At 39.6% G+C, this 22,571-nt stretch overlaps 1 protein-coding gene across 2 annotated transcripts in view; it reads right to left on the minus strand.

Moving 5' to 3' along the window:
- Positions 1–22,571, minus strand: part of XKR4 (XK related 4) — a 134,988-nt gene that overhangs the window by 76,532 nt on the left and 35,885 nt on the right. Inside the window, exon 2 of one of the 2 annotated variants that reach the window (XM_083747779.1) lies at positions 5,703–5,744. The exons of the other annotated variant lie outside the window; for it this stretch is intronic. Within the exon in view, the coding sequence (XP_083603905.1) occupies positions 5,703–5,744 (42 nt within the window). The remainder of the gene's footprint in view (positions 1–5,702; positions 5,745–22,571) is intronic. 2 annotated transcript variants of the gene reach the window in all.

A 22,571-nucleotide genomic window follows, 5' to 3' on the forward strand; every position in this document is an offset into this window, starting at 1 on the left:
ATGTAAAATAGAAAGGATACCCTTGGAACATAGCTATGGAATATCACCTTTCCCCCTTTTTGGACCTGCTAACACAGCTTGACTAAAGCAATTAGGTCCAACCTAAAAGAATGAGTGCAAAATCATTGAAACCACATTTAGAATTTATACATTACATATGCTCAATATAATGTCACTCAGATCAGCCTGCAACAGCAATAAAATAATAAAGCAAAATATGGAAACCTACAATATTTACAATATCAAATTAAAAAGCAAATTTCTAAGCAGTTAACACTTCAGTAACTTATATGGCATATAACTAAATAATAGTGTGTAAAGGTGTGCAGAGGTGTAGAAACATTTGGCTTTTGCAAGACTGGAATGAAGAGGACTAAACAAAAGTTAATAATCACATCCATTGCTTTGTCCACTTTTCTGGGCCTCAATTTTTGGCCCAAGTCAGCCTTCTCCGTCCCCTCAATAATAGAGGGGCTGAGTCCCTGTTAGGAATATTGAGGGGCTGAGGACGCCTCTGCCCCCTAGAATTGGCACACCTGCAGCCCACAGTAGATTGCCCACAAGAGAATGCAGCCCTTGGGATGAAGAAAAGTTCCCCACCTGCATTATAGTTAACTTGGTTAATTATTACTACGGCAGCCCTTGAATTTCAATATCAGTAATATTTGTTACTCCACAAGATATTCCATTTTGCAGGTTGTACTGTACAACAGTCATTAACATACTGAGAATTCCATTCTACTGAAACTAATCTAAGAGATACTAAAGTCCAAATGCAAATTATGAGAGATGATAACAAAAGATGTGAAATATTTTGGACATGTACCAAACTTGAAAATGGTCCCACCAAATTTATTAATATAATAATAATACCTTTCTTGCCAATGTACAATCTGTGTACAATGAAATTAACCAAGCCTCCCTCCCCCCCTCCACATACACTCAATCACATTGCATTCTGCTTGTCACACAACACACCAACCCTGAAAGTCAGTTGCACTATATTATTGTCCGTTCAGCAGCCTAACAGTCCACAGATAGAAACTGTTTTTTAGCCTGTTGCTACGACTGATTATACTTCTATATCTCTTGCCTGAGGGTAGAAGATTAAAGAGGTGCTGGCCGGGGTGTGAATCATCCCTCCTAATTTTTCTCGCTCTCCTAAGGCAATGATCCTTGTGATGTCATCTAGTGGGCTCAGGGAACAGTGCTGTGTTCACCACCCTCTGTAAAGACTTTCTGTCCGTGGCTGTCAAGCCAATGTAACGCACTTTGATACAATAGGAGAGGACACTTTGTATTGTGGACCGGTAGAAGGAGGTCATCAATTGTTGTTTAACTTTGTTCTTTCGCAAGACCCTGAGGAAATGGAGTCTCTGTTGGGCCTTCCTAACCACCTGAGTTATATTGTTTTTCCAAGTGAAGTCTTCACTAAGGTAAACTCCCAGGAATTTAAAGGAAGATTCTCTCTACACCCTACCCCCCAACCCCCGATATACAACATGGCTAGTTCCCCTCTCTTCCTCCAAAAGTCCAACACCATCTCCTTTGTCTTGCTAATATTTAGATGCAAGTTATTCTCTACGCACCTTGTCAATACTTTTTGAACATCCCCCCTGTACACTGATTCATCTCCACCTGTAATTAGACCGATTTTGGTAGTATCATTTGCAAACTTAATAATTGTGGTGGATGGATCAGATTAAATACAGTCATATGCATACAACAAGTACAGGTAGGGACTCAGCACACATCCCTGTGGGGTGCCAGTGCTGAGCTTCAGGGAGGTAGATGTAACAGGCCCAATCCTCACTGTTTGTGTCTGATCCCTCAGAAAGTCTTTATGAATGGTTTTGTTAAAATAAAATAAATCTCTAGAATTTTTGTGTGTGGTTGCAACCTCATAATATATGAGAAGCTCAAGCACATTATTTGAAGCTTAAGAAAAATGTCTGTGCATATTGATGCTAAAAATTATGTAAAGGTTTGCATTTGCAAAAGCATGGAAATTTACATTAAGTGAGAGGTTCCACTCTAGGTGAAAGAGGAGGTCTGGTGTTTTTTCATTTCACAGGCTTAGGCTACCTGATGACTCATCATTGCAAGAAACCTAAGCTACAAAGTGCTCAAGAAGATAATTGCAGGCACTCTTGGGGGATGCTGATTATCCTGTCAGTAAGGTAAATCTTCCTGTTCTTTGACATTTGTGGGAAGGCTATGCTCACTGCACCATCTCTTTAAGAGGTAGGACCAGAAGAGTCTTTTCCAGTGGCCATAGGATATATAGATAAGCCTCTTTGACATTAGAGACAGAAGTCCTTTCTGACACCACTTGCCTCTTTGAATCTCTGGCCCAACTAATGGATCCCTGGCAGCAGAAGGGCCCCAAAAGGGGGCATGTTGGGGAGCAGTTGTGGTCCAAAGGATTTTCAGGCCTTCCAGTTCCCTGGGACACACACCTAAACTTGGAGAAAATTTAGGCATACTTTTAAATGTATCTAAAACTCTTCCAACTCTTCCAATGGGAGAGCAAATGGCCAAGCCAGACATGGAGGGAGAAATGAAGACCATTTCTATGCCCTCAGTTTCACCTTTGTAATTCATCAAGCTTCTCATTAGGATTGCAGCCTTAATCACCTTTCTACCAGCTAGTTAAATTTTTGCTGCTTATAATACTTATTTCTTTTTAGTGCTTTAAGTTCGATTCTGCTCATTTCACTGAATGCTCATTTCACTGAATGCTTATTTTTTGCTTTGTGTACAATGGAGATTTTTGGGGAACTTTGTAAATAACTAAATAGACAATCAATTTATGTATAGGTTCAGTTCTGTGCATGCACAGAGATCACCACACATATTTACTAGCCCTTTTCCTTCCCTCTTGCCCCTGCAGCTGATCTTGTTGCTCCCTACCACCCTCACCAAACACTTTCAAGCTGCTCCTCTGTGGTCTGCCTCTCATATTGCATCACTCAAAATATTTTTTGTAGATGAATAACTAGTTACTTGTACGTTTTTGAACAATGAATTCTACATGGAAATGTAAGATCTGTGTACCATGGAAACATTTTAAAAAATATATATAAACACTGATTACTGTCTTTCAGGTATTTGAAGCTCAATAAATATGTGGCTAAAGAGAGGATGGAAATGAACATGTACTGTCAGTAACAATGAAGGCATTGCAACACCATAATATGAGCCAAACTAAGAGCTTGGTGTCTAAACCGCAGAACGTAGGGCTGGCCGATCAGAAGGTTGGTGGTTCGAATCCCTGCGATGGGTTGAGCTCCTGTTGTTCGGTTCCAGCTCCTGCCCACTTAGCAGTTTGAAAGCATGCCAAAGTGCAAGTAGATAAATAGGTACCACTCCGGAAGTTAAATGGCTTTTCTGTGTGTTGCTCTGGTTCGCCAGAAGCAGCTTAGTCATGTTGGCCACAAGAACCGGAAGTTGTCTGCAAACAAATGCCGGCTCCCTTGGCCTATAGAGCAAGATGAGCGTGCAACCCCAGACTCATCTGCGACTGAACCTAACGGTCAGGGGTACCTTTACCTTTACCTAAGTGCTTGGTGTAAAGAAAGTATAAATTGTTTTTTCCAGACAGTTCTACAAATTAACAATTTTGTTGTTGTTGTTAATTATAGGAGTATCTCAGAGTATTTTGTTGCTTTTGCATCTCAACAGAATCAAAATATTCTAAAGGGAAATCAGCAACCATATGGACTCGTTCCCTAGGTTCATCCATGTGACTGCAAAAGAATATGAATATATGAATATAACCTTGTAAATAATTATTCAGTAGATACTCATTCACCTGAGAAGTGTTAGGGGCAGTGGAGGTAAATGTGGACAAACCCTCACAGTCTATGGATTCAAAGGACAGGAACTGAAGTCCACTTTTGATAGTAATACAGCTATGAAGAACACTATAGAAAGACATGCTTATATATTTTGGCAAGAAAAGCTTCCCCAATGATGTAGGTACAAAGAAAAAGAAAATATAGGATTATTGTGAAAACAAGTACATAATGCAAGTAACTGATATGAATTTAATGAAAATATTTATTTAAATGGCGATATATACAATGGAGTGGGGGGGTGACAACTGTTATCCAAACAAATATCTGTAATGCTTGTAAGTACGTAAATGAAACTAAGAATATAATTTATTGTGGTACATTCTGGTGAAAACACACACACTAATCCTAAATAATAATAAAAGTAATGATGATGATGATGGCCTTGTATTACAACACACTTTCCACCCTTTTGGATGCTTTCTGCTGATACCTCAACTCCTGTTTGTGCTTTAATGAGCAAACAGTGCTTCTTCACATGACGGCAACCCATTTTCTTGGTAGAGAGGGCATTTCTGAGCATGTAAAGAGATATCCCCTTCCCTGTTTTCTGTTATAGGACAAGTCTTTGTGGATAAGGGACCTCTGTGTGCACATTGAATATTGCTTTCCCCCCCTTCTCTGCCTGCAGTTACTGGCTGGATCAGAATACAGTATGCTTGTGCTTTCAAAGATACAGACAATATCCCAAATGCTGCTGTAGATAATGACTTAGACTAGCAAGTTCTACCACAGATTCACTGCTGGACTCAGTATGTGTTGCTTTCTCTCATACTCTGTTTCTCCTTTGTAAAGTGGCTATAACAAAAGATGTTTCAAACATTACACTTTTACCAAAATTATGTGTGAGATCATCCCAGAAGGTGACCTAATGCATAAGCTCTGAGGTGGTTCTTAGTAGCCTGCCTTGGAGAATGGATTGTGAAGTACTTTGCATGGGCAAAGTTGAACAATCATTATGTAGCAGTTTGAAACCACACTCTAATCTTGGTAGTATAGTATTTTTACAGTCAAAGACTATTTTCTAGTGATACAGACTGATATATATCACACATATTAAAATAACAGTACCTCAATTGATCACTAAGGTCAGTTTGTAGGTCAAGGTAGGGGAAGCAGGCTATATACTTACAACTGTTAGATGCAGTGAGTCTACTAGCAAAAGAAATATAGTTAAGTAATTTGGTTGTTAATTTTCCAGTGCAGGGTCAGCAGCATCCTTTTACATGCCTTAGGCAATATATGGTTCATTGTGTAATGGAACCTGCCAGCCTGCCAGGTATGTTTATACATCCTGCACACTGGTACCATGTACTGGAGCAGATCAGAAATTTGACTCTAATTATGGCAGCTGTGTTCACTGATGCATCCAAATTAAAAGTGACCTGTGGGAGTCAAATCTGCATTGCTTTTAGTTTGAGCATCCTTTAGGGAATTGTATAACCTATGAAACATTCTTGGGTTCATTTCAAAAAGGCACAGACTTCAAGATGCAAAATTTCAAGCACCAGTTGTCTAGTTCACACATAAAAGCACAGTGCATGCCCGCTGAGACATTTTGATCTTCAGCCAGCCAGTAAAGAACCAGATGGACAAATTTTCTAAGGCAATACAAAGTTTCTCCTTATAGCTTTGTATTTGATTCTGCCCAGTGTTCCCAACCCACCCTTCCCCATGTCCTGTGTAGTTCATTACCAGTGCACGGATGCTGTTTTCTCAGAGGCTCCTGGTGACTGTATATTCTACATTGTGGCACAGCAGTAGGGCTGCCAGGTCTTCACCCAGAGTTGGTTCTTGTCCTTTTAAAAGTTCCGAGGCACCAAGAGTGGATGGATAAAGACAAACCTGTGTAGTAGCAGTGATGTCCCAACCCCAGGCATGTATAAGCTGCAGCAGGGGAACAGAGCACATATATCAATTTGTGTGGCATGAAACTATGCCACTCTGCTCCCACACCTACCAAGTCAATCTCTACCTTACCCAATCACAGACTGGAGAGGAGGGTGGGGCAAAGGTTCTTTTGGAAATAGTGTAATGCAGGCATAGGCAAACTCCGGCCCTCCAGATGTTTGGGACTACAATTCCCATCATCCCTGACCACTGGTCCTATTAGCTAGGGATGATGGATATTGTAGTCCTAAACATCTGGATGGTCGGAGTTTGCCCATGCCTGGTGTAATGGGAAGTGGCCAGATGTCATCTACGCAAATCCTTCCTCAACACAACCTAAGCCTTTCCTCTGTTGATGGACTTCTTGCACTTGTGGACACCTGCAATTCATGGCGTACACCCACCTTTCTCCTCTTGTTTTCCCAGAAATGGTGTTTGTGAATTTGACATCGTAGGTAGGATACAAATGTGTGCCACTACACAATTTGTATGGTGCATTTCCAGCATAATAGCTCTATAGTATTATATTTCTGCTACATAGGAGCTATGTATCTCAAACCTGGGCCATAGTCAGCCAGGATGGGCACTGGCCAAAGGCCTGATGGCTCACTGGCCTCACCTAGCACTGCTGTCATATCCCACCCTCCCAGCTGGGCCCCCTAATAGCTGGTTTGGGGTGGAAAGGCAGCAGAGCCGCTTAAATAGGAGCCAAGCTAATGGCCACCTACCACCTTCAATGCTCTAGTATAAGCTAGAGCATTTATATACCACCCTATTGCATTCAGATGAATCTAGCAAGTGACCACAGGGCACAAAGCAGAAGGCCTAGATGCTCCAGTAAAATAGATGGGAGGACAAGGAGAGAGGGGTGGGTGGCAGCAAAGTGACTGCAGTGCCATCCATGTCTGACAATGTTTGAAAGACTGAATGAGCCTAGAAAAACTTTGTTGCAATAGAAAATGGAGCACAATTTGTCAAGAAGAGGATGCTGGATATACTGGAAGCCTTTGTTTAGATGCAGAATGCTTGAGGGTATAGTAAGATCTACATTGACAGAGTGGCGGGGTTCAATGTTTTTGCAGGAAAGAAAAGCTCTTTGCCTGTCTTTTCACACAAAATAACCTTCTATCAATCCAGCACGTGAGTGCCTATCAGGTATATAAAAACAGATTTTCTGCACAACTTATAAAAATGCTAAATGATATTTTTGCAACATTTCATTCCAATATCCTCAGATTTTAAGCACTGTTGTATGGATTAATTAATTGTAGCAAATTTGTTTTAAATTGAGCTGACATTCTTTTTTTGTCACTGGAATTTGGTAATGCACAGGTATTGTGTATAAATAAACTATGTTGTTTGTTATCAATGTATTACAAATGAGCTCTTGAAACGTTTTATTCTACTGGCAGTCCTTGAATAACAATTCATTGAATTTCCAGACTTATTTCCATGGTGGGTTTAGGAATACACGCTTTAAAAAAACACAATACAAATTTCATCTAAATTATTTTTTATTTACTGGTTTAACTGGCAGCTCCACTGCACTCTGGGTGGTTTATTTGCACTTGTTAATGTCAAAACTGTCTCTTAATGGTGGTTTTCAAATGTTGATTAATGAGGAGTTTTAAAATTTATTACAGATTGCTTCTTCAGTGCTCTTTAAGCAACTGTGTGATTTAAACAAATAAACTAACAACTACAAAATACTCTGCATTTGTTAGCAGCCCTATTAATCCTTGTACCACTTAGGAGGGTCATACTAATAACACTGACCGCACTGGTGAGAATGTATTGCCTCAGCAGCACATAAAAATTATTTTTATAGGATTCATCACAGTAAGTGGCTTGCACCCTTTTCCACATTATGAACACAGCGTATCACCTTGCATGTGTATAAGCTACCCATCCCTCTCATTCTTTTATTGACACATATATTGTACTGTCAGCTCACCGGAACCACTTGAGCTGTGCAACCCACAGCATGCACCAACCACTCACACTTTGTCTGTACAGAAAGGAATGCTTCAACATTCTCTCATTTTGCCTACTTAAGGGGAACACAGGCATTCTGTGCATGGTTTTATTTATTAAATTTGTATACAGCCATTCATCAAAAGATCACAAGACTGCTCACAACGTAAAAATACAAAATGAGACAACACAAAACACATTTTTTAAAAAACCCCAATAACTTCCCCTCCCACATTATGGTATTGCTCAAGGACTGAAGTTTTCACTTGGGAAACCATCTGAAGTATGACATTCTCAGGACATCCATGGCCAAGCAAAACAGAAAGCAAGTACAGATGATGCACTGCTGCTGGAGCAGTTGCTAGTGGATGCACTATGGTGTAGCAAGAACATCCTGAGTGTACAGTCACTGTTGGACCTCCTGGTTGGTCTCCACCCTGAGTGCACCACAACTGACCACTCCAAAGAGATAGGCTTGTCTAAGACTTCACATGGGAATTTACCTCATTATCGAGAGCAATGCAGGCAAGTTCCTTATCAGTGGTGATAGGCCTGAGAGCCCCACCATCTCTTCCAAGGCCCACTACCCAAGGACCCTGGTCAGTACTGCATCTGGCTGAGCTGGCTTAAAAACAGGAATTATGTGTAAGTTATGTGTATTTTAATGAACTGAACAGTGTGTGTATTAACAGTGCTCAGTTTATATTTTTAGTTGCTATTTTATTAATGCTGCTAATATTGTTTTATAGATTATAAATGCCCTAATGATTTGTTTGCTAAGACTTTTGGTGTAATTGTGATGCTTCGCTTATTTTTAGATGCTTTTTTTGTTAATAGTGGTTTACAGATTTGTATTTGTTTCATGGATGATTTGTTAATTTTTTTATATGATTTTTGCTGTATTTGTAATGTTACATTATGTTTTATCGCTGGCATCCGTCTGCCTTGAGAGACAATGGAGTGCTCCTCTGATAAATAATAATGCAATAATTAAAACTGAAATACCATATATCTGGAATGTTGTTTCCCCATTCAGTCTGGCTCATTTTTGTGCTGTAACAAATATGCATAGTTATAATATATTATGGCCAATTTATCCACACCATTATATTTGCCTTTGCAATGACTAGTATGCTTTGACCGAACTACAGACTTTCTTAAATACTGTTTGATCATGTATCATTATATATGCTGGATTTTAAAAAGAGATGCCAGAAGTTATACACAGAAAAGTCTAGACAGATGTACTATTACTAGCTTGAGACCTCTGTGTAGGTAAACATTTGTGCTCCTGGACAACATGAACCCAGTCCTGCTACCTCTTCAGTTGTAGCTATTATGGAATTAGCAACATATGACTTCTTTTCCTTTCAGTTCCTGCTTCTGTAGTGGATGTATACCAGGGTGTGAGCACACAAAAGATTCTGGTGAATGTGGCTTGCCTGAGCTAAATGGGAATCTCTCCAAAGTGTCCCAAACTGAAGCAGGGACCTCTGACGCAGTATCAATTGACAAAGTGGTACCATGATAATGGGATTATCTCAACATTAAGTACCTTACAGCACTATGTGATTGATACAAGTCTCTCTAAAATAAAATGGCATAACTTCAGTTCAGCCTTTTTTGTCTATCTGTGTTTTAAGAATGTCCATGCATAACAGAAAACCTTGGTTCACTAATATCGTATTCCAGAACATTTCTGTATCTGCTGTAGGATTCTATGTTTCAAAAATTAATTGGAAAATGAACTGGAAATTAAAATACAGGAAAACAACAAGGTGGGGGAGGGAGAGACATAAACATGCACAGAAGCTCAATCTAGCAATTGTTGCCCCTAGGTAAAGAGTAAGAATGACAGTTTGTGTGCATAGGTCCCGTGTGATATTGCTGCCATTTATTCTATAACTCCAGCTGAAAGAAGATGAAAAGAAAAAATATTTTTATCTAACCTTGAGGGATTCGGTTTTGCAGCATGCTTTAGACTAGAGATGATTGCTAATGGGCAAAAGTTAAAGATGTTAAAACTGCAATATAGTGAATAATTCAACTGGCAAATGCATGACAACTTAAAATTATCTCCTGATAAAGGGGCCATCGGGGGAAAAGAGAGAGAGAAATTCCTTGGATTCTTTGTTGTGGGGAACAAATAGAAGCTTTACAGCACAATAAAATCAATCATCCCAATGTAATGGTTTTTAATAGGCACAGGAGTCACAATGCAAACACAAGGGCTTTTACCTTTCTATAAAGGAAGCAGATACATGTGCACATTGCATTTAACACACGGATTATTAGAGTCCAGAAAAATGAATGGAGCAGCTGCTGTGTGCAGGGGAGGTGTATGCGCTTATTGGAGAGGTTCTGATGTTTGCATGGTGTGCAAAACACGATTACAAAAGCTACAGGAACTTGGACCTCACTTTTCATTTGCTGGTTAGATACACATTCACCCCAGTATAAAATGCATACAGTACAGTATCCTCCTTCAGATGTGAATGGTGCACACATGCAGGATTAGGAAGGAGTGCCCAGAAGGAGCAGCTAGACTGCAAACTATTTTGTTATATACATTTCGCATTGACAGGATGCATGTGTATTTTGTCCTAAGCATACGTAGCCAAATAGAAAAAAATGTTTTTGAAGAATCCACCCCATGGCAAAGAGAATAAACATACACAACTGGATACATTGTTACAGCCAAGGTTTTTAAAAGAAACAAAAGCAAAATGCATCTTTCCTTGTCTCTTTTACTTTCATCATGACATTAAAAATGCTTAATACAAACTTAATACTAGGTATAAAAACAGAACACTGAACAAAGATGGCATTCTGGGGGTTGGACTGATTTTATTTTATTTTCTACTAGGAAAATAATGAATTAGCTTTTAAAAAGGAAAAGTGAATGGGGAAAAAATCACTAATGGTGATGGCTACAAAGATTATGATGAATCAATTATTATGGTAAAGATAGATACATTTTTCTTGAGATGGATACTTGTCATTTTATTTTATTTTTTAATATAAATTTTTATTGAATTTTCAACTTTTTTAACACACAAACACACATAAAAACAAAAACAAAACAAAACATCTCAAATTTCATACTCTTACTTTCGTTGCCTTCTTTCATTGACTTCCCCACACCCCCCTTCCCACCTTCCAATTTCATTAATTATCTCAGCAAGTTATTTCCTCTCATCTCTTAAATACTATTCTTATCTTTTCTTAAAATTTATCATTTTTACTTGGTCCAGTTTTACTTATCCAATTTTACACATTTAATCCTTTTTCTAAGGTCGGCCCAAATTCTCTCCCACGAATTCCTCCCTTCTTGTGTTAAACCAAAGATCATAATATTTCAATTCAAAATCTCAGATTCTTACTACTCTACTCTCCCCTCCCCCCCCTGGCCCGGTTCCTGTCCCTTCCCAAACCAATGTCCTCAAAAGAGGAAAAAAAAACAGTTTAGCCCGGATTTCTCACATCAGAGGCCCTTAAGCCCCAGTTAGTCTCTCTCCACCAGTTTTGTTGATATTCCTTTTTGTTGGCCCTCTCTTCTCGAGGAAGTTCTGTCACAAGCCCCTCATATTTTCCTCCTTCCAAATCATTCAGAAACAGTTTCTGCCCAGGATCCACCAATCTCCCATGCTCCAGCCTGAAGAAGAAGTCCCCAATATACTTATTTGTTCTTTTATAGTCCAATATTCCAGTTATTCCAGGGGTTTCTTCTTTTAACTTTCTCTCCTTTTGCAGATTTGTAATCCACTGGTCATCTTCTTTGTTTCCTTTGTTCCCAAAGGTTACAGGCTCTGGATTGATATTCTCCACCTGGACTTCCTCTTCTCCTTCTTCTTCTTTTTCCCCCAGTTCCAAAGTTATCTCTTCTTCTGCAGCTGCAGAGTTTTTTTCCATTCACTTAATGCCATCCACAGAGTTGTTTAATTTAAGATTGAAGGTCACCAGCTGTTTACTCATGGCCATACTCTGCTCTTGTAGAATTCCCACAAAAGAAAACATTTTCTCTATCTCTGCCAGTAATTTTCCTTCAGCAGCCATTGCAATGTCTTTAGTTTCCTCCAGGGGGATTACCATCATAATTCTTTTCCAACAGTCTGTTACTTTGTTATTCAGAATTACTTTGTTTCCAGTCAATTCAGTTTTATTGTAGCACTTTTAATCCAAAAAGATATTTGTAACACAGTTCCAGGCCTTGGCCAGCCGTTTGACAGCTCTTTTGACAGCTGTCAAACTCTTTATTCTTTCCTCGGGCTCACACGCAGGGCGCTCCCGGGTTCCCAAAAAAGGGGGGGGGGGTTAACCAGAAAAGAAAAACTTCTGAAATTTCTCTCTCCTCCTCTCCAGCACAGTGACTTCTTAGTCCAATTCGTAAAAGTTATCTGTTTAAACACCAAAGTCTTTCCGCCTTAATGCTCCTCTCCTTGCTTTAAAACTTTTGGTGGGGGGGGGGGAGTGTGGACTTCCTTTTTAACACGTCCCCCGATCGTACTCGAATTCAAGGATAAAAACTTTAGTGCCGAAATTTCATTTTACTCACGGGTTGCTTGTTTCAGTCCAAATTTCAGGAAGAAAGACAGCGCTCTTCGGTCATGGCTCGCGGCTTCGCTCCGCCGAGGTAGCGATGAACTCTCAGCACCGCACCGCTCTCCAGTCCACTCCGTAGCCTTTAAAAAGGCTCTTCGCGGGTCGGGGAGGGCGCTTAAGGTGCCCACCGAGTTACCAGGTCTGCAGGCTTCCGCGCCTGCGGTTTTTAAGGGTCCCCGTGTCGCCGGCACGGCAAGACCCGTCCTCGACGGAGCCGATTCCCTCCGGAGCTCAGAGGGAATCCGCCATTACCCGTTCGCGCTATCCCGGAAGTCTCGATACTTGTCATTTTAAAAGCATCATAGCAAGAAAAAGTGGCCCATCCTGTCAGATTGGATTTAGCCCTGCTATGCATTTCCTCTTGTACCATTCCTCCCAACTTGGTCAGATATTGTCTCGGAGATTGATACTAATCCCAGTCCAAAAGGTGCAAAGGGACACTCAGCCAGCAATCCCCTTTCCTCTGTGCTGCAACACAAGCAGTTTTTTAATCTCTCATAAATGCAAAACAGGGTGCATTGAGAGTGATTGAATGATAACAGTAATAGTGTATGGATTTTATTGTGTTGTTTTTTTAAAAAAAAATGATGTGGATGCAGGCATGACTGCATAGGTAAAAGGGCCCTCTGCATCAAAGTTCTAGCCTGGTTAAAGAGGGCTGGCCTATGATGACATCTTGCTCTCTGAGGCAATGGACAAGATGGCAACCCCTCCCTCATAGCACATGCAGAAGGGAACTGGATTGGCTGTTATACCACATCATACACCACACCAGAGGGTAGCAGGCCAGTGTAAAGCTCACACTGCATGCACAGCTTTGTCTTCCAATGGAGGAAAATAGTTGGGGGTGGAAAGACTTGGAAGGATGACCGCCTCCTTGCCCCAATACTCTTTAGCATGTTGCCTAAGATGGCCCCTCTACCTAATGCTGGGGCTGACCTTGAAGCTGAAGGAGCACCAGAGGTAATCTGATGGAGAGTCAGACAAAACTAAGTAACAGCTTCTGTCACAGATACAATATCAGATCCAATGCTTATGCCAATTTCTATTAGAATATGCTCGCCCTTGATTATTTGAGAACATGGAACTATTATTTGGCTATTCACTTTGTGTAAGGGAGAGACACTACACCTGCCAGCAATTCCTCATTCTTCACATGATGTCTACTTCAGGTATAGGCAAACTCGGCCCTCCAGATGTTTTGGGACCACAACTCCCATCATCTGAGCACTGGTCCTGTTAGCTAGGGATGATGGGAGTTGTAGTCCCAAAACACCTAGATGGCCGAGTTTGCCTATGCCTGGTCTACTTGATTCATATGCATGTAGGGTCCCAGAGACGGACTTTGGAAATCTTTTGTAATATGGCACCATGTGTGAGGCCATTTGGTGTCCCCAAATGGATCTTCTCAGTTATGGATCTTCCAAATTTTGTGCCTCCTTGGCTTGGCACCCTTTGTGAGGCAACCACCTGCACTACCCTAAATCTGGCACACAGGATCCTGTTTGTGAGCCTCCGTCAAATATGGTGATCCTGCATAGCAGATGTAGCTTACAGAACAAGTGTCCATCAAGGAATGACTTGCTGCCTGAAGTTTTGAGGATACTGTTTTGATCCTCTGTAAAAGTAGAAAACGTTCTCCATCAAAAAAGAGATCAAACATTGCACTTTGTTCATCAATATTAACAGATTAAAAACAAATACTATTTGTTTTAATGTTCACCAATATATGGGGATGAGAGAGCTAGGTAACTTGCAGGTTCCACTTGTACCATCTTCATCCCAGTACTTAAATATATATGCAAAATACAGTGTTACCTCGGGTTAAGTACTTAATTCGTTCTGGAGGTCTGTTCTTAACCTGAAACTGTTCTTAACCTGAAGCACCACTTTAGCTAATGGGGCCTCCAGTGGCTGTGCCGCCAGAGCCCGATTTCTGTTCTTATCCTGAAGCAAAGTTCTTAACCTGGAGCACTATTTCTGGGTTAGCGGAGTCTATAACCTGAAGCGTATGTAACCTGAAGCGTATGTAATCTGAGGTACCACTGTAATCTAGTAAAGTAGAACATGATAACTTTAAATTGTACAACCTAATTTTGTGCATATTTCTTTGGCAACATACCCAGATACATTCAATTAGACTTATGGAGGGTAAGCGTGCATGGGGTTTCAAACTCTGATGCACTTAACTGCGACTGAACCTCAATGAATACAGTGAGTCTTGAAAAGCAGCATACGATAGTGCTGTAAAAATAACACTTCAACTGAAAGGTACCACTTTATCACAACACATTACCTGTTTCAATATGGACATGTGCTGACCGATTCCTGAAAAAAAATCCATTACGTGGATATTAATGTTACTCCTATTTAACATTACACTAGTGACATGGTGTGCAAACTAGATGCAATTTTATTGTCTGGCACAAGGACCAAGGAAGCTGATATTTCGGCCAACAGAATTTACTAATTTGCTTGTGCGTTTGCTACTCATTTGAAGAATAAAAGCTAGTATTTCATTCCTCATAAGAGACTTATCAAAAAGTAAAAAGCTAAAGAATAAAACAAGAACAAATTAAATGGTGTTGAAAGCCTCAAGGGGAAAAGTAATTCAGTTTGCGTTGCTTGGGATTTTAATTGCTGGCAAATTATATTTTGGAATGCATTCAGGAGATGAAATGGTTTCTGCTCTGTTTTGTAAATCATTTTCATATTTTACAGGCATGCAGCCAACTGGTTATAATGACATATTGAACTCAAAGTCCCACATGATGTGTACTGATGATACACTCATACTGAAAAGAGGATTTCCAACTATGCTTTCTAACTATATCTAACCATCTGTCTATCTATGAACTGTTGACTGCAAAAGAATATGAATATATGAATATAGCCTTGTAAATAATTATTCAGTAGATACTCATTCACCTGGTCCTTTACCTATCTGCACACCTGCCCCACCTCCACCATCAAACAAAGGGACAACTTTTCTCCAGCTAGCACAGTAATTTGATTAGTAGCACTAGAAGTAATTATTAGAGAGATAACTAGTCAAAAAACAAAGGTTGGTAGCTCTTCTCTTAGTTTTTCTCATTTACTTCTTCTTACTGTATTGCCGATTTAAGACTAACACACAGGCTATTGAGTTCAAGAGTTGCTCAAATTTGCATCTCTTTGATGTTGGCATTTAAACTGTTCTAAACTCAAATCTATAAACTGCATGCAACTTTTTTCCCCGTTGAGTATCTCCATGTTTTGTAAGTGTCAAATGCCACCAACGCAAGTTCCCAAATAGAATGCTGCACACCAAGTATCAGCCCGTGCAATGCAACATGCTGTCCATTGAAAAAAAAGAAAGACATGTTTTCCTCCTTATTTTTCCTACCAGCTATGATGTTATTCATGAACCTTGAGGACACTTAGCCCTAAACTGGGATTTTGGCACTATGAAGACAGGGTGCTTTTGAACAGGACTGCACCTCTTGGGATTATTCTGCTTCAGAATAGCCTTAGAAAGACTGCAAGTTCAATTTCTTGTCATGACAAAATCTCTCCATACCATCACTTCATGATAAGGCTACCCCAGAAGCCACTTCATTGACATGCTAGCTTTCACAGGCAGGGTATATTTGATATCAGCATCCATTCATGCAATTTCCTTCTCCAAGAACATTCTGAATAGCTAGATTCTCACTGGAGAAATAAAGAGGAATAATTTACGCTCACTTTCTCTAAATGGATAGCTTTTAAAGTACTGGAAATTATGGAGATAAATAAACAGGCCAAATTCAAATGACCATAAGGAGTTATACACTTAAGTCCTACTTTATGAGAAGTCTGGGGATAATAATTTTGTACTTATAAAAGTTGCATTATTAATTTAAAAGGATATGCCTGTGGTTTAACATCTAAATAATTTTAAAGCAAAATTTCTTTTTCCTTTTCAAGCGATAAGTTCATAATGTTATTGAATGTGCTTAAAAAGCCCAGCCCTATGACAGAAAGAAGAGGCACATTGTTTTTCTACCTTGCAACAGTGACCAGTTTTGAGCCACATTAACCAGAGGCTCATGAAATCTAAGGATTTGCCTGAGGTCCAACAAGATTGTTTACCCTTTTTTATCCATGCTAGCTAACTGCAGGAGGTAACCATCAAACAGAGCATGCAGGCAATACGCTGAGAGGTCCTAGGGAGGTTGCAAGACATTTGAGATGGGGTACCTGCCAAAGTTAACCTATCTCCTGATGAAATGCTGATGAGCAAGAATGAACAGCTCCATCCTGCAAGCTACTGCTTCCTCATTGCCCATAAATTTATCTTGGGGTATGGGAAGAAGGAGAAAGACATTAGTGAGTACTCCCCACACTCTGACAGAGAATTTCTGGGCACTTTTACTGAATACTCATAAAAGCTCAAGCCTCTGGGGCATTTGATTGGAACACATGCAAAGGCTTGTCTTCTTTTAGGAATAACTTTCCTAGGACCTTTACTGCTAAGGGAGGTGGGCTATTAGAAGAGAGATTCAAGCATGTTGGGCACTTGCTGAGACCCAAGTGTGGTCACCCTTGTTCTTAGGCCAATGGCAGCTGTAATGTTGTGGGGTAATCTGGTCCTCTGCTAGTGCATAGTAGTGGTTTGTCAGATGTGGGATTGCAATAATTGGTGATGACTGCTGCCCAGTGGTATTGTTAGATGCTTAAAGGACTTAAGTACCATGAAAAAACTTTTGCATAAAATTTGCATATGTATTGATGAACATTAAAGGCTGACTTTCAGAAGCAAAAACACAGCCTGTGTCTCTCGATGTCAGGGTTTACCCTAAGCTATGGGGACACGGGTGGTACTGTGGTCTAAACCACAAAGCCTAGGGCTTGCCGATCAGAAGGTCGGCAGTTCGAATCCGCACGATGGGGTGAGCTCCTGTTGTTCAGTCCCAGCTCCTGCCCACCTAGCAGTTCGAAAGCACGTCAAGTGCAAGTAGATAAATAGGTACTGCTCCGGCGGGAAGGTGAACAGCCTTTCTGTGCGCTGCTCTGGTTCACCAGAAGCGGCTTAGTCATGCTGGCCACATGACCCAGAAGCTGTCTGTGGACAAACGCCGGCTCCCTCGGCCTATAGAGCAAGATGAGAGCTGCAACCCCAGAGTCATTTGTGACTGGACTTAATGGTCAGGGGTACCTTTACCTTTACCTTATGGGGTACCAACAGGATTTTCTGGGCCCAGCACATTACATGTGGATTGGGCCCTCCATAAACTGAGATGGGGAGTCTCAGCAGCACTGCACTTTACAGCCACCTGCCCTGTAGTTAAAGGACTTTCTTTTTTAAAGTGTGGAGGGCAAAGACTGAGCCCCAGTACAAAATACCTAGGTGTTGGCCACCTGGGCTATCCTCAAACAATGTTCCTGCTGCTGGCAGAGTGGGGTCAGTGATGTATGGACCATGAGTTGGGTGATAATCATATGATGTAACAGCTCATAAGTAGGCCTGCTGTCCATGGTACTGCAATAATGGTACAATTATCTAGAGTGTGGTTCAAGGACAAGCAAAATTGTGCCACACACATTAGCCCGGCTACCCTTGCCAGACTCTTCGGTCATTTATTCAGGCAGGGTTATAACCACTACACTTGATAACAGTGTGATCCATTTTAATCCCAGTTCCTGATGTATGCTTCATTATTTCTTTAATCTACAATTTGAACTTCTAGAACTTTGGGGATTTCAGTAAAGTTATAAATGCAAGGCAAAATACTGCAATTGCCTTATGTGCTTCTTTCCTTTCTTCTCTCAATTTTATGTTGCTTGTGAAATTATTTGATTTCAGAAAATAACTAATCCCCATTAGACTAGACTAAACTGGAACAGACTAAAAACTAGCAATTCTGTTCATGCAGTGGAATTATTTTGCATATTGTTTCAATAATTCCAATCTATTTCTGCATGGCCCTACCTTTCTAACCACTTTTGACCTTGGCTGTTGTAGGAATTGAAAGCATCTGCTTATGTGAAATGGCATTAGATTGTTTTTTAGATTAGTATAGTTTGACATAGAGTCTAGTATATGCAAGCCCACATGAGAATATGCACAAAGAGATAAACATATGGGATGAATAAGGCAATACTCTGTTGATAGCATTAACCAAAATAAAAATAAAAATGTTATCATGTGAATTGGCTCAAAGAGAATTAGGTTTCCTTCTGTATCCTTTCTAATGATATATTTTATTCAAGTTTGGGTTAGAGATTTCTTTCCTTCTATCAAAAGAATGCCTATCATAGGCTTACAAGAAACTTGTTAAAAGAGAATTTGATTAGACTAAATCTACTTGTTATTTGACAATAATGCAGCATTAATGGAATAACGCAACGAATAATGGAATTAAGAACTCTGAAACAGCTCAAACAACATCCCATTACACCAGACTAATTCCACTATTTCAGCAGTAATCTGTTTCACAGCACACCGGAGTGCTTATGCAGTCAAAGCAAGGAACAGTTGCCAGGGAAACCAATCAATTGAAGATACCTTGTGTGAAAAAGCAAATCGGGGAGGGGGGATATGAAATGGCTGCACATGGTATTTTGCCAACTCAAGGTAAGTATGATATTATTTCCTTATCTTCTAGTTAAGTTAATGATCAAGTAAATATTATCATCGCCACCCTCTGCCCCAAAAGGAAAAGACTGGGTGGACGCATGTATATATGTTCACACTATATATTTAAGACAAAGGTCAACACATGCACAGGACACTTTTTACTTAAAGCTGTTCTGAAGCTAATTTAACATGCTGTGAAATAAATTGAAGGTGCAGTCAAAGAACAGAGGCATAATATGAAACCAAGTAGGCACTATTCCAATGAACAGTCCTCATGAACTGGCCAGATTGAATTCTACTCTTCTGCAGCAACTATTCATTTCATTTCAAATCCCAGTGTGATTTGTTTTCAGATCTGGCTTTAAAAATAATATTTCTCTTATATAGACCCCCCCCTCCGATTATTCCCTTGGCTGCCAATTGGAAATTTAGAACTATTATTCTGTGAACACATCAAACATTGCTGTATGTAGGAGCTCTACGGGTAATGTGTAATAATAGGAAGTGTATTTTTCTTACTAATAGTGACCACTTTATAGCCTCCACAGCAACCTATGAATAACCTCCATACCTCTTCTAGCTGATGATAAGACCACAAATCATGATTACATTATTTATGCTGCACCTAGGGTTGTCAAAGTGGTTTATATACATTGACAGGCTCCTTGCTTTAAACACACACACAAACACACACAGCAAGCCAGAAGTTAATACAATTCAATTCTGAACTTCACAGTTGCGATTATTCATGATTACTCGGATTTATTTCCAGCAAACATTTAGTACTCTTCATGATCTCTACAAAAATGCTCATCATGGTTTGATCTGCAAAGTGCAACAAGCATGCCTGAACTATAAAGTTTTGCACTAAGATTTTTTTTAAAAAAAACCAACAACAAATATGAAAAGAACATTACTGTACATTTAGTAAACTTTGATTATTCAACCAAACTATCTGGTCATCCTGTATTTGAATGGTAGATAAAAATACAGCATAGCTGATGTACCAAGACTAAATGAAGAAAAAGTAGCAGAGAAAATGTCTTGCACCAGTAGGTTCAAATTTGCAGTCCCCATATTCCAAAAGATAGTTGCAGCTTACGTAATGGTAATGTGGTGCTTAGGTAATGTGGTGCTTGCAGGTGTTATTGAAATATAACTTCCATTATCCCAGACCACTGGCCATGCAGGCTAAGAACAATGCAGTCCAGCAAGTCCAGCAACAACTAAGGTACTCGTGCTGGCCATCTCTTGTGTGCGCTATTGTTCCACACCGTATTCCCTTCTAACTTTAGGACTGAATATGCTTTTTCACTACCCTGTGCCTTGGCAACAATAGAGAGGATGGGTTTGCTTTCACCTGTAATCAGAAGCCAGGCAAGAGGGGACATTTGAAAGCAAACAGAAATATGATTTAACAAACCTAACACAAATTGTTGTGATTTAACAAATTATCTGCACTGTTATCGTGCCAGAACTACTTATACTGCAAGTACATATTTGTAGATATCGAACAGGAAATTAAGTTTGCCTGAACAACAGGAATAGTGAAAAGAAAAAGGTATGAAAAATATAAAAAGAAAAGACCCTAATCCTAGCAAAACTATGCTTGTTTGAGGAGATATTTCATATCACTATTACTGAATTTAGTAATTTTCCCCTTTGTGTTATAGAAAGAGCTAACTAGAGAGCAGAAGAAATTCACTTTGCTGTTAATTGCACTGAAAAGCTAACCATTGCATTTCTATTTGGCAATAGTTTTGCTTAATCAGCCTGGATTTTGGAGAAATATAACGATTTTGATATTTATTTATTTTTAAATGTAAGTATCACATAAAATCAAAGTTGCCCATGTTGTTTCATGAATGAAAATGAAAATAGCTAAAGGTAGCTGATAGTGTAGCAATTTTCTGGAACCAAAACTTGCTCCTACAATTTCCTTCCTCAGCAAAAAGGGAAAGGCAAGGCTATTAATGCTTATAAACACAATCCAGCCATCTTTAAGTTCTATTGATTTTAATGGGGAAATTAACTAAATTTCTCACAGAAAGCAATGGGGCCTAATTAGCTGAATGTTGGTGGATTGGCTCATATTAAAAGCCCTTCTGTGAGTGGATTCTACCTATAGTTTATTGTAAAGCTAACCTATGTACTAATGATATAGGAAAGTTTTACTAAACGTTTCAAAGTTGGAGAAGAACTTGGCTAATCCAATGGCTGCTGTTTTCAGTGACAGTGCTGTGTTAATCATCATTTATCTCCTATACTGTAAATTAACACTTCCAAAGCAAGATACATTTTCCTACCAATTTGGATACCCATTAAATTCAGAAACAATTCTATGTCATTTTCAAATTAGAATACTGAGACCCCATTTCCCTCTTGAATTAGTGTCCTAATCTGTCTTGTCTGGAAAACAGGTGGCAGCAGCTGGTAAAGAACAGAGGTTTGGAGAGCAATTCTGCCTTGGGAGACTGATTGTTGGGGATGCAAACTGTCATATTTCACATGCTTTTATAAAATTGATGATAGTGAATAATTCTGCTCAGAATATTCTACACTGGAGAATATTCATAATTCAGAAGACTATCTGCAATACTGGAAGCACAGTGAATGCATAGTGCGCTGAAAAGTAGTATTCTGGTATGTTATTGTAAAGGACAACTCTAGATTCCCATAAATGCTAATGGAAATTGTGTGGTTATGTATTTGTGCACAGCATTCTGAAAATTCACAAAGGAGAATGATTTGTTTATCAGTTTGAGTTGGATACAGTATGAAAGGTGATTAGTGAGGTGGAGGAAGGAATTCTACACTTATGGATGTTAAAGATGGATTGCTAGTGTGCCCAAATGAATTAGAAGACTAGGTCCCTGGGGTAAGCACCAGAAAAATGCACCGATGCTCCACTGCACAAAAGACCTATTGAGCAAGAGTGTGTGAAGTTGGGCCATTCACCCCATTTTCCTGAAGCAACTAAAGTGTTGCTGAAGCTGGGGAGTTTTATCAGCTCAGATTTTTAAAAGAATTTGTACAGTTAATTCTCTCAGCAGTAAAAAAACAAAACACAAAACCTAGCTCCTGGGATTGGAGGCTGTCGTTTCCAGGAAGATCTAAGACCTGTAGCTCTACAGCTGAACTGTAGATGTGGATATATTTGTTTAGGCAAATCCTGCCCTCCACCTCATGACAGCATTCAGAATGACTCTTGTGTTTTGGATTTTGCTGCAGTATATTGTGTTTTTATTATGTTTCTGTAATTTTTGGTTGCTTGTTGGTTTTAAATTGTAAATGATTAGTGGTATATAGCAGCTTTAAAATAAATAGATGGGACTAGCTCAACCCACAGGATGCCTGTTTATGGCTGTTTCCAGTTGGTAAAATACCATCTCCCTAGCATAAAAAACCCCTAAAATCACACAAGTATGAAGTCTGTTCACTCCTGCTCTATCAGAAAAATCAACACTGAATGTTAATGTAGACTTGTTTTTGAGAGCATAGATACTTAATAACATGTATCTGTTTAAATGATCACACAGCCCAAGACTGCACAATGTGTGAGAGTACTGAGCCTGGAATAAATTTGCAGGGAATAATATGCACAGCATTATCCTGAATGCATCTACATGGACGCTGACTTCACTGGA

The sequence above is a fragment of the Podarcis gaigeae genome (genome assembly GCF_964106915.1).
Source record: "Podarcis gaigeae genome assembly, chromosome: 7".
Taxonomy (NCBI): domain Eukaryota; kingdom Metazoa; phylum Chordata; class Lepidosauria; order Squamata; family Lacertidae; genus Podarcis; species Podarcis gaigeae.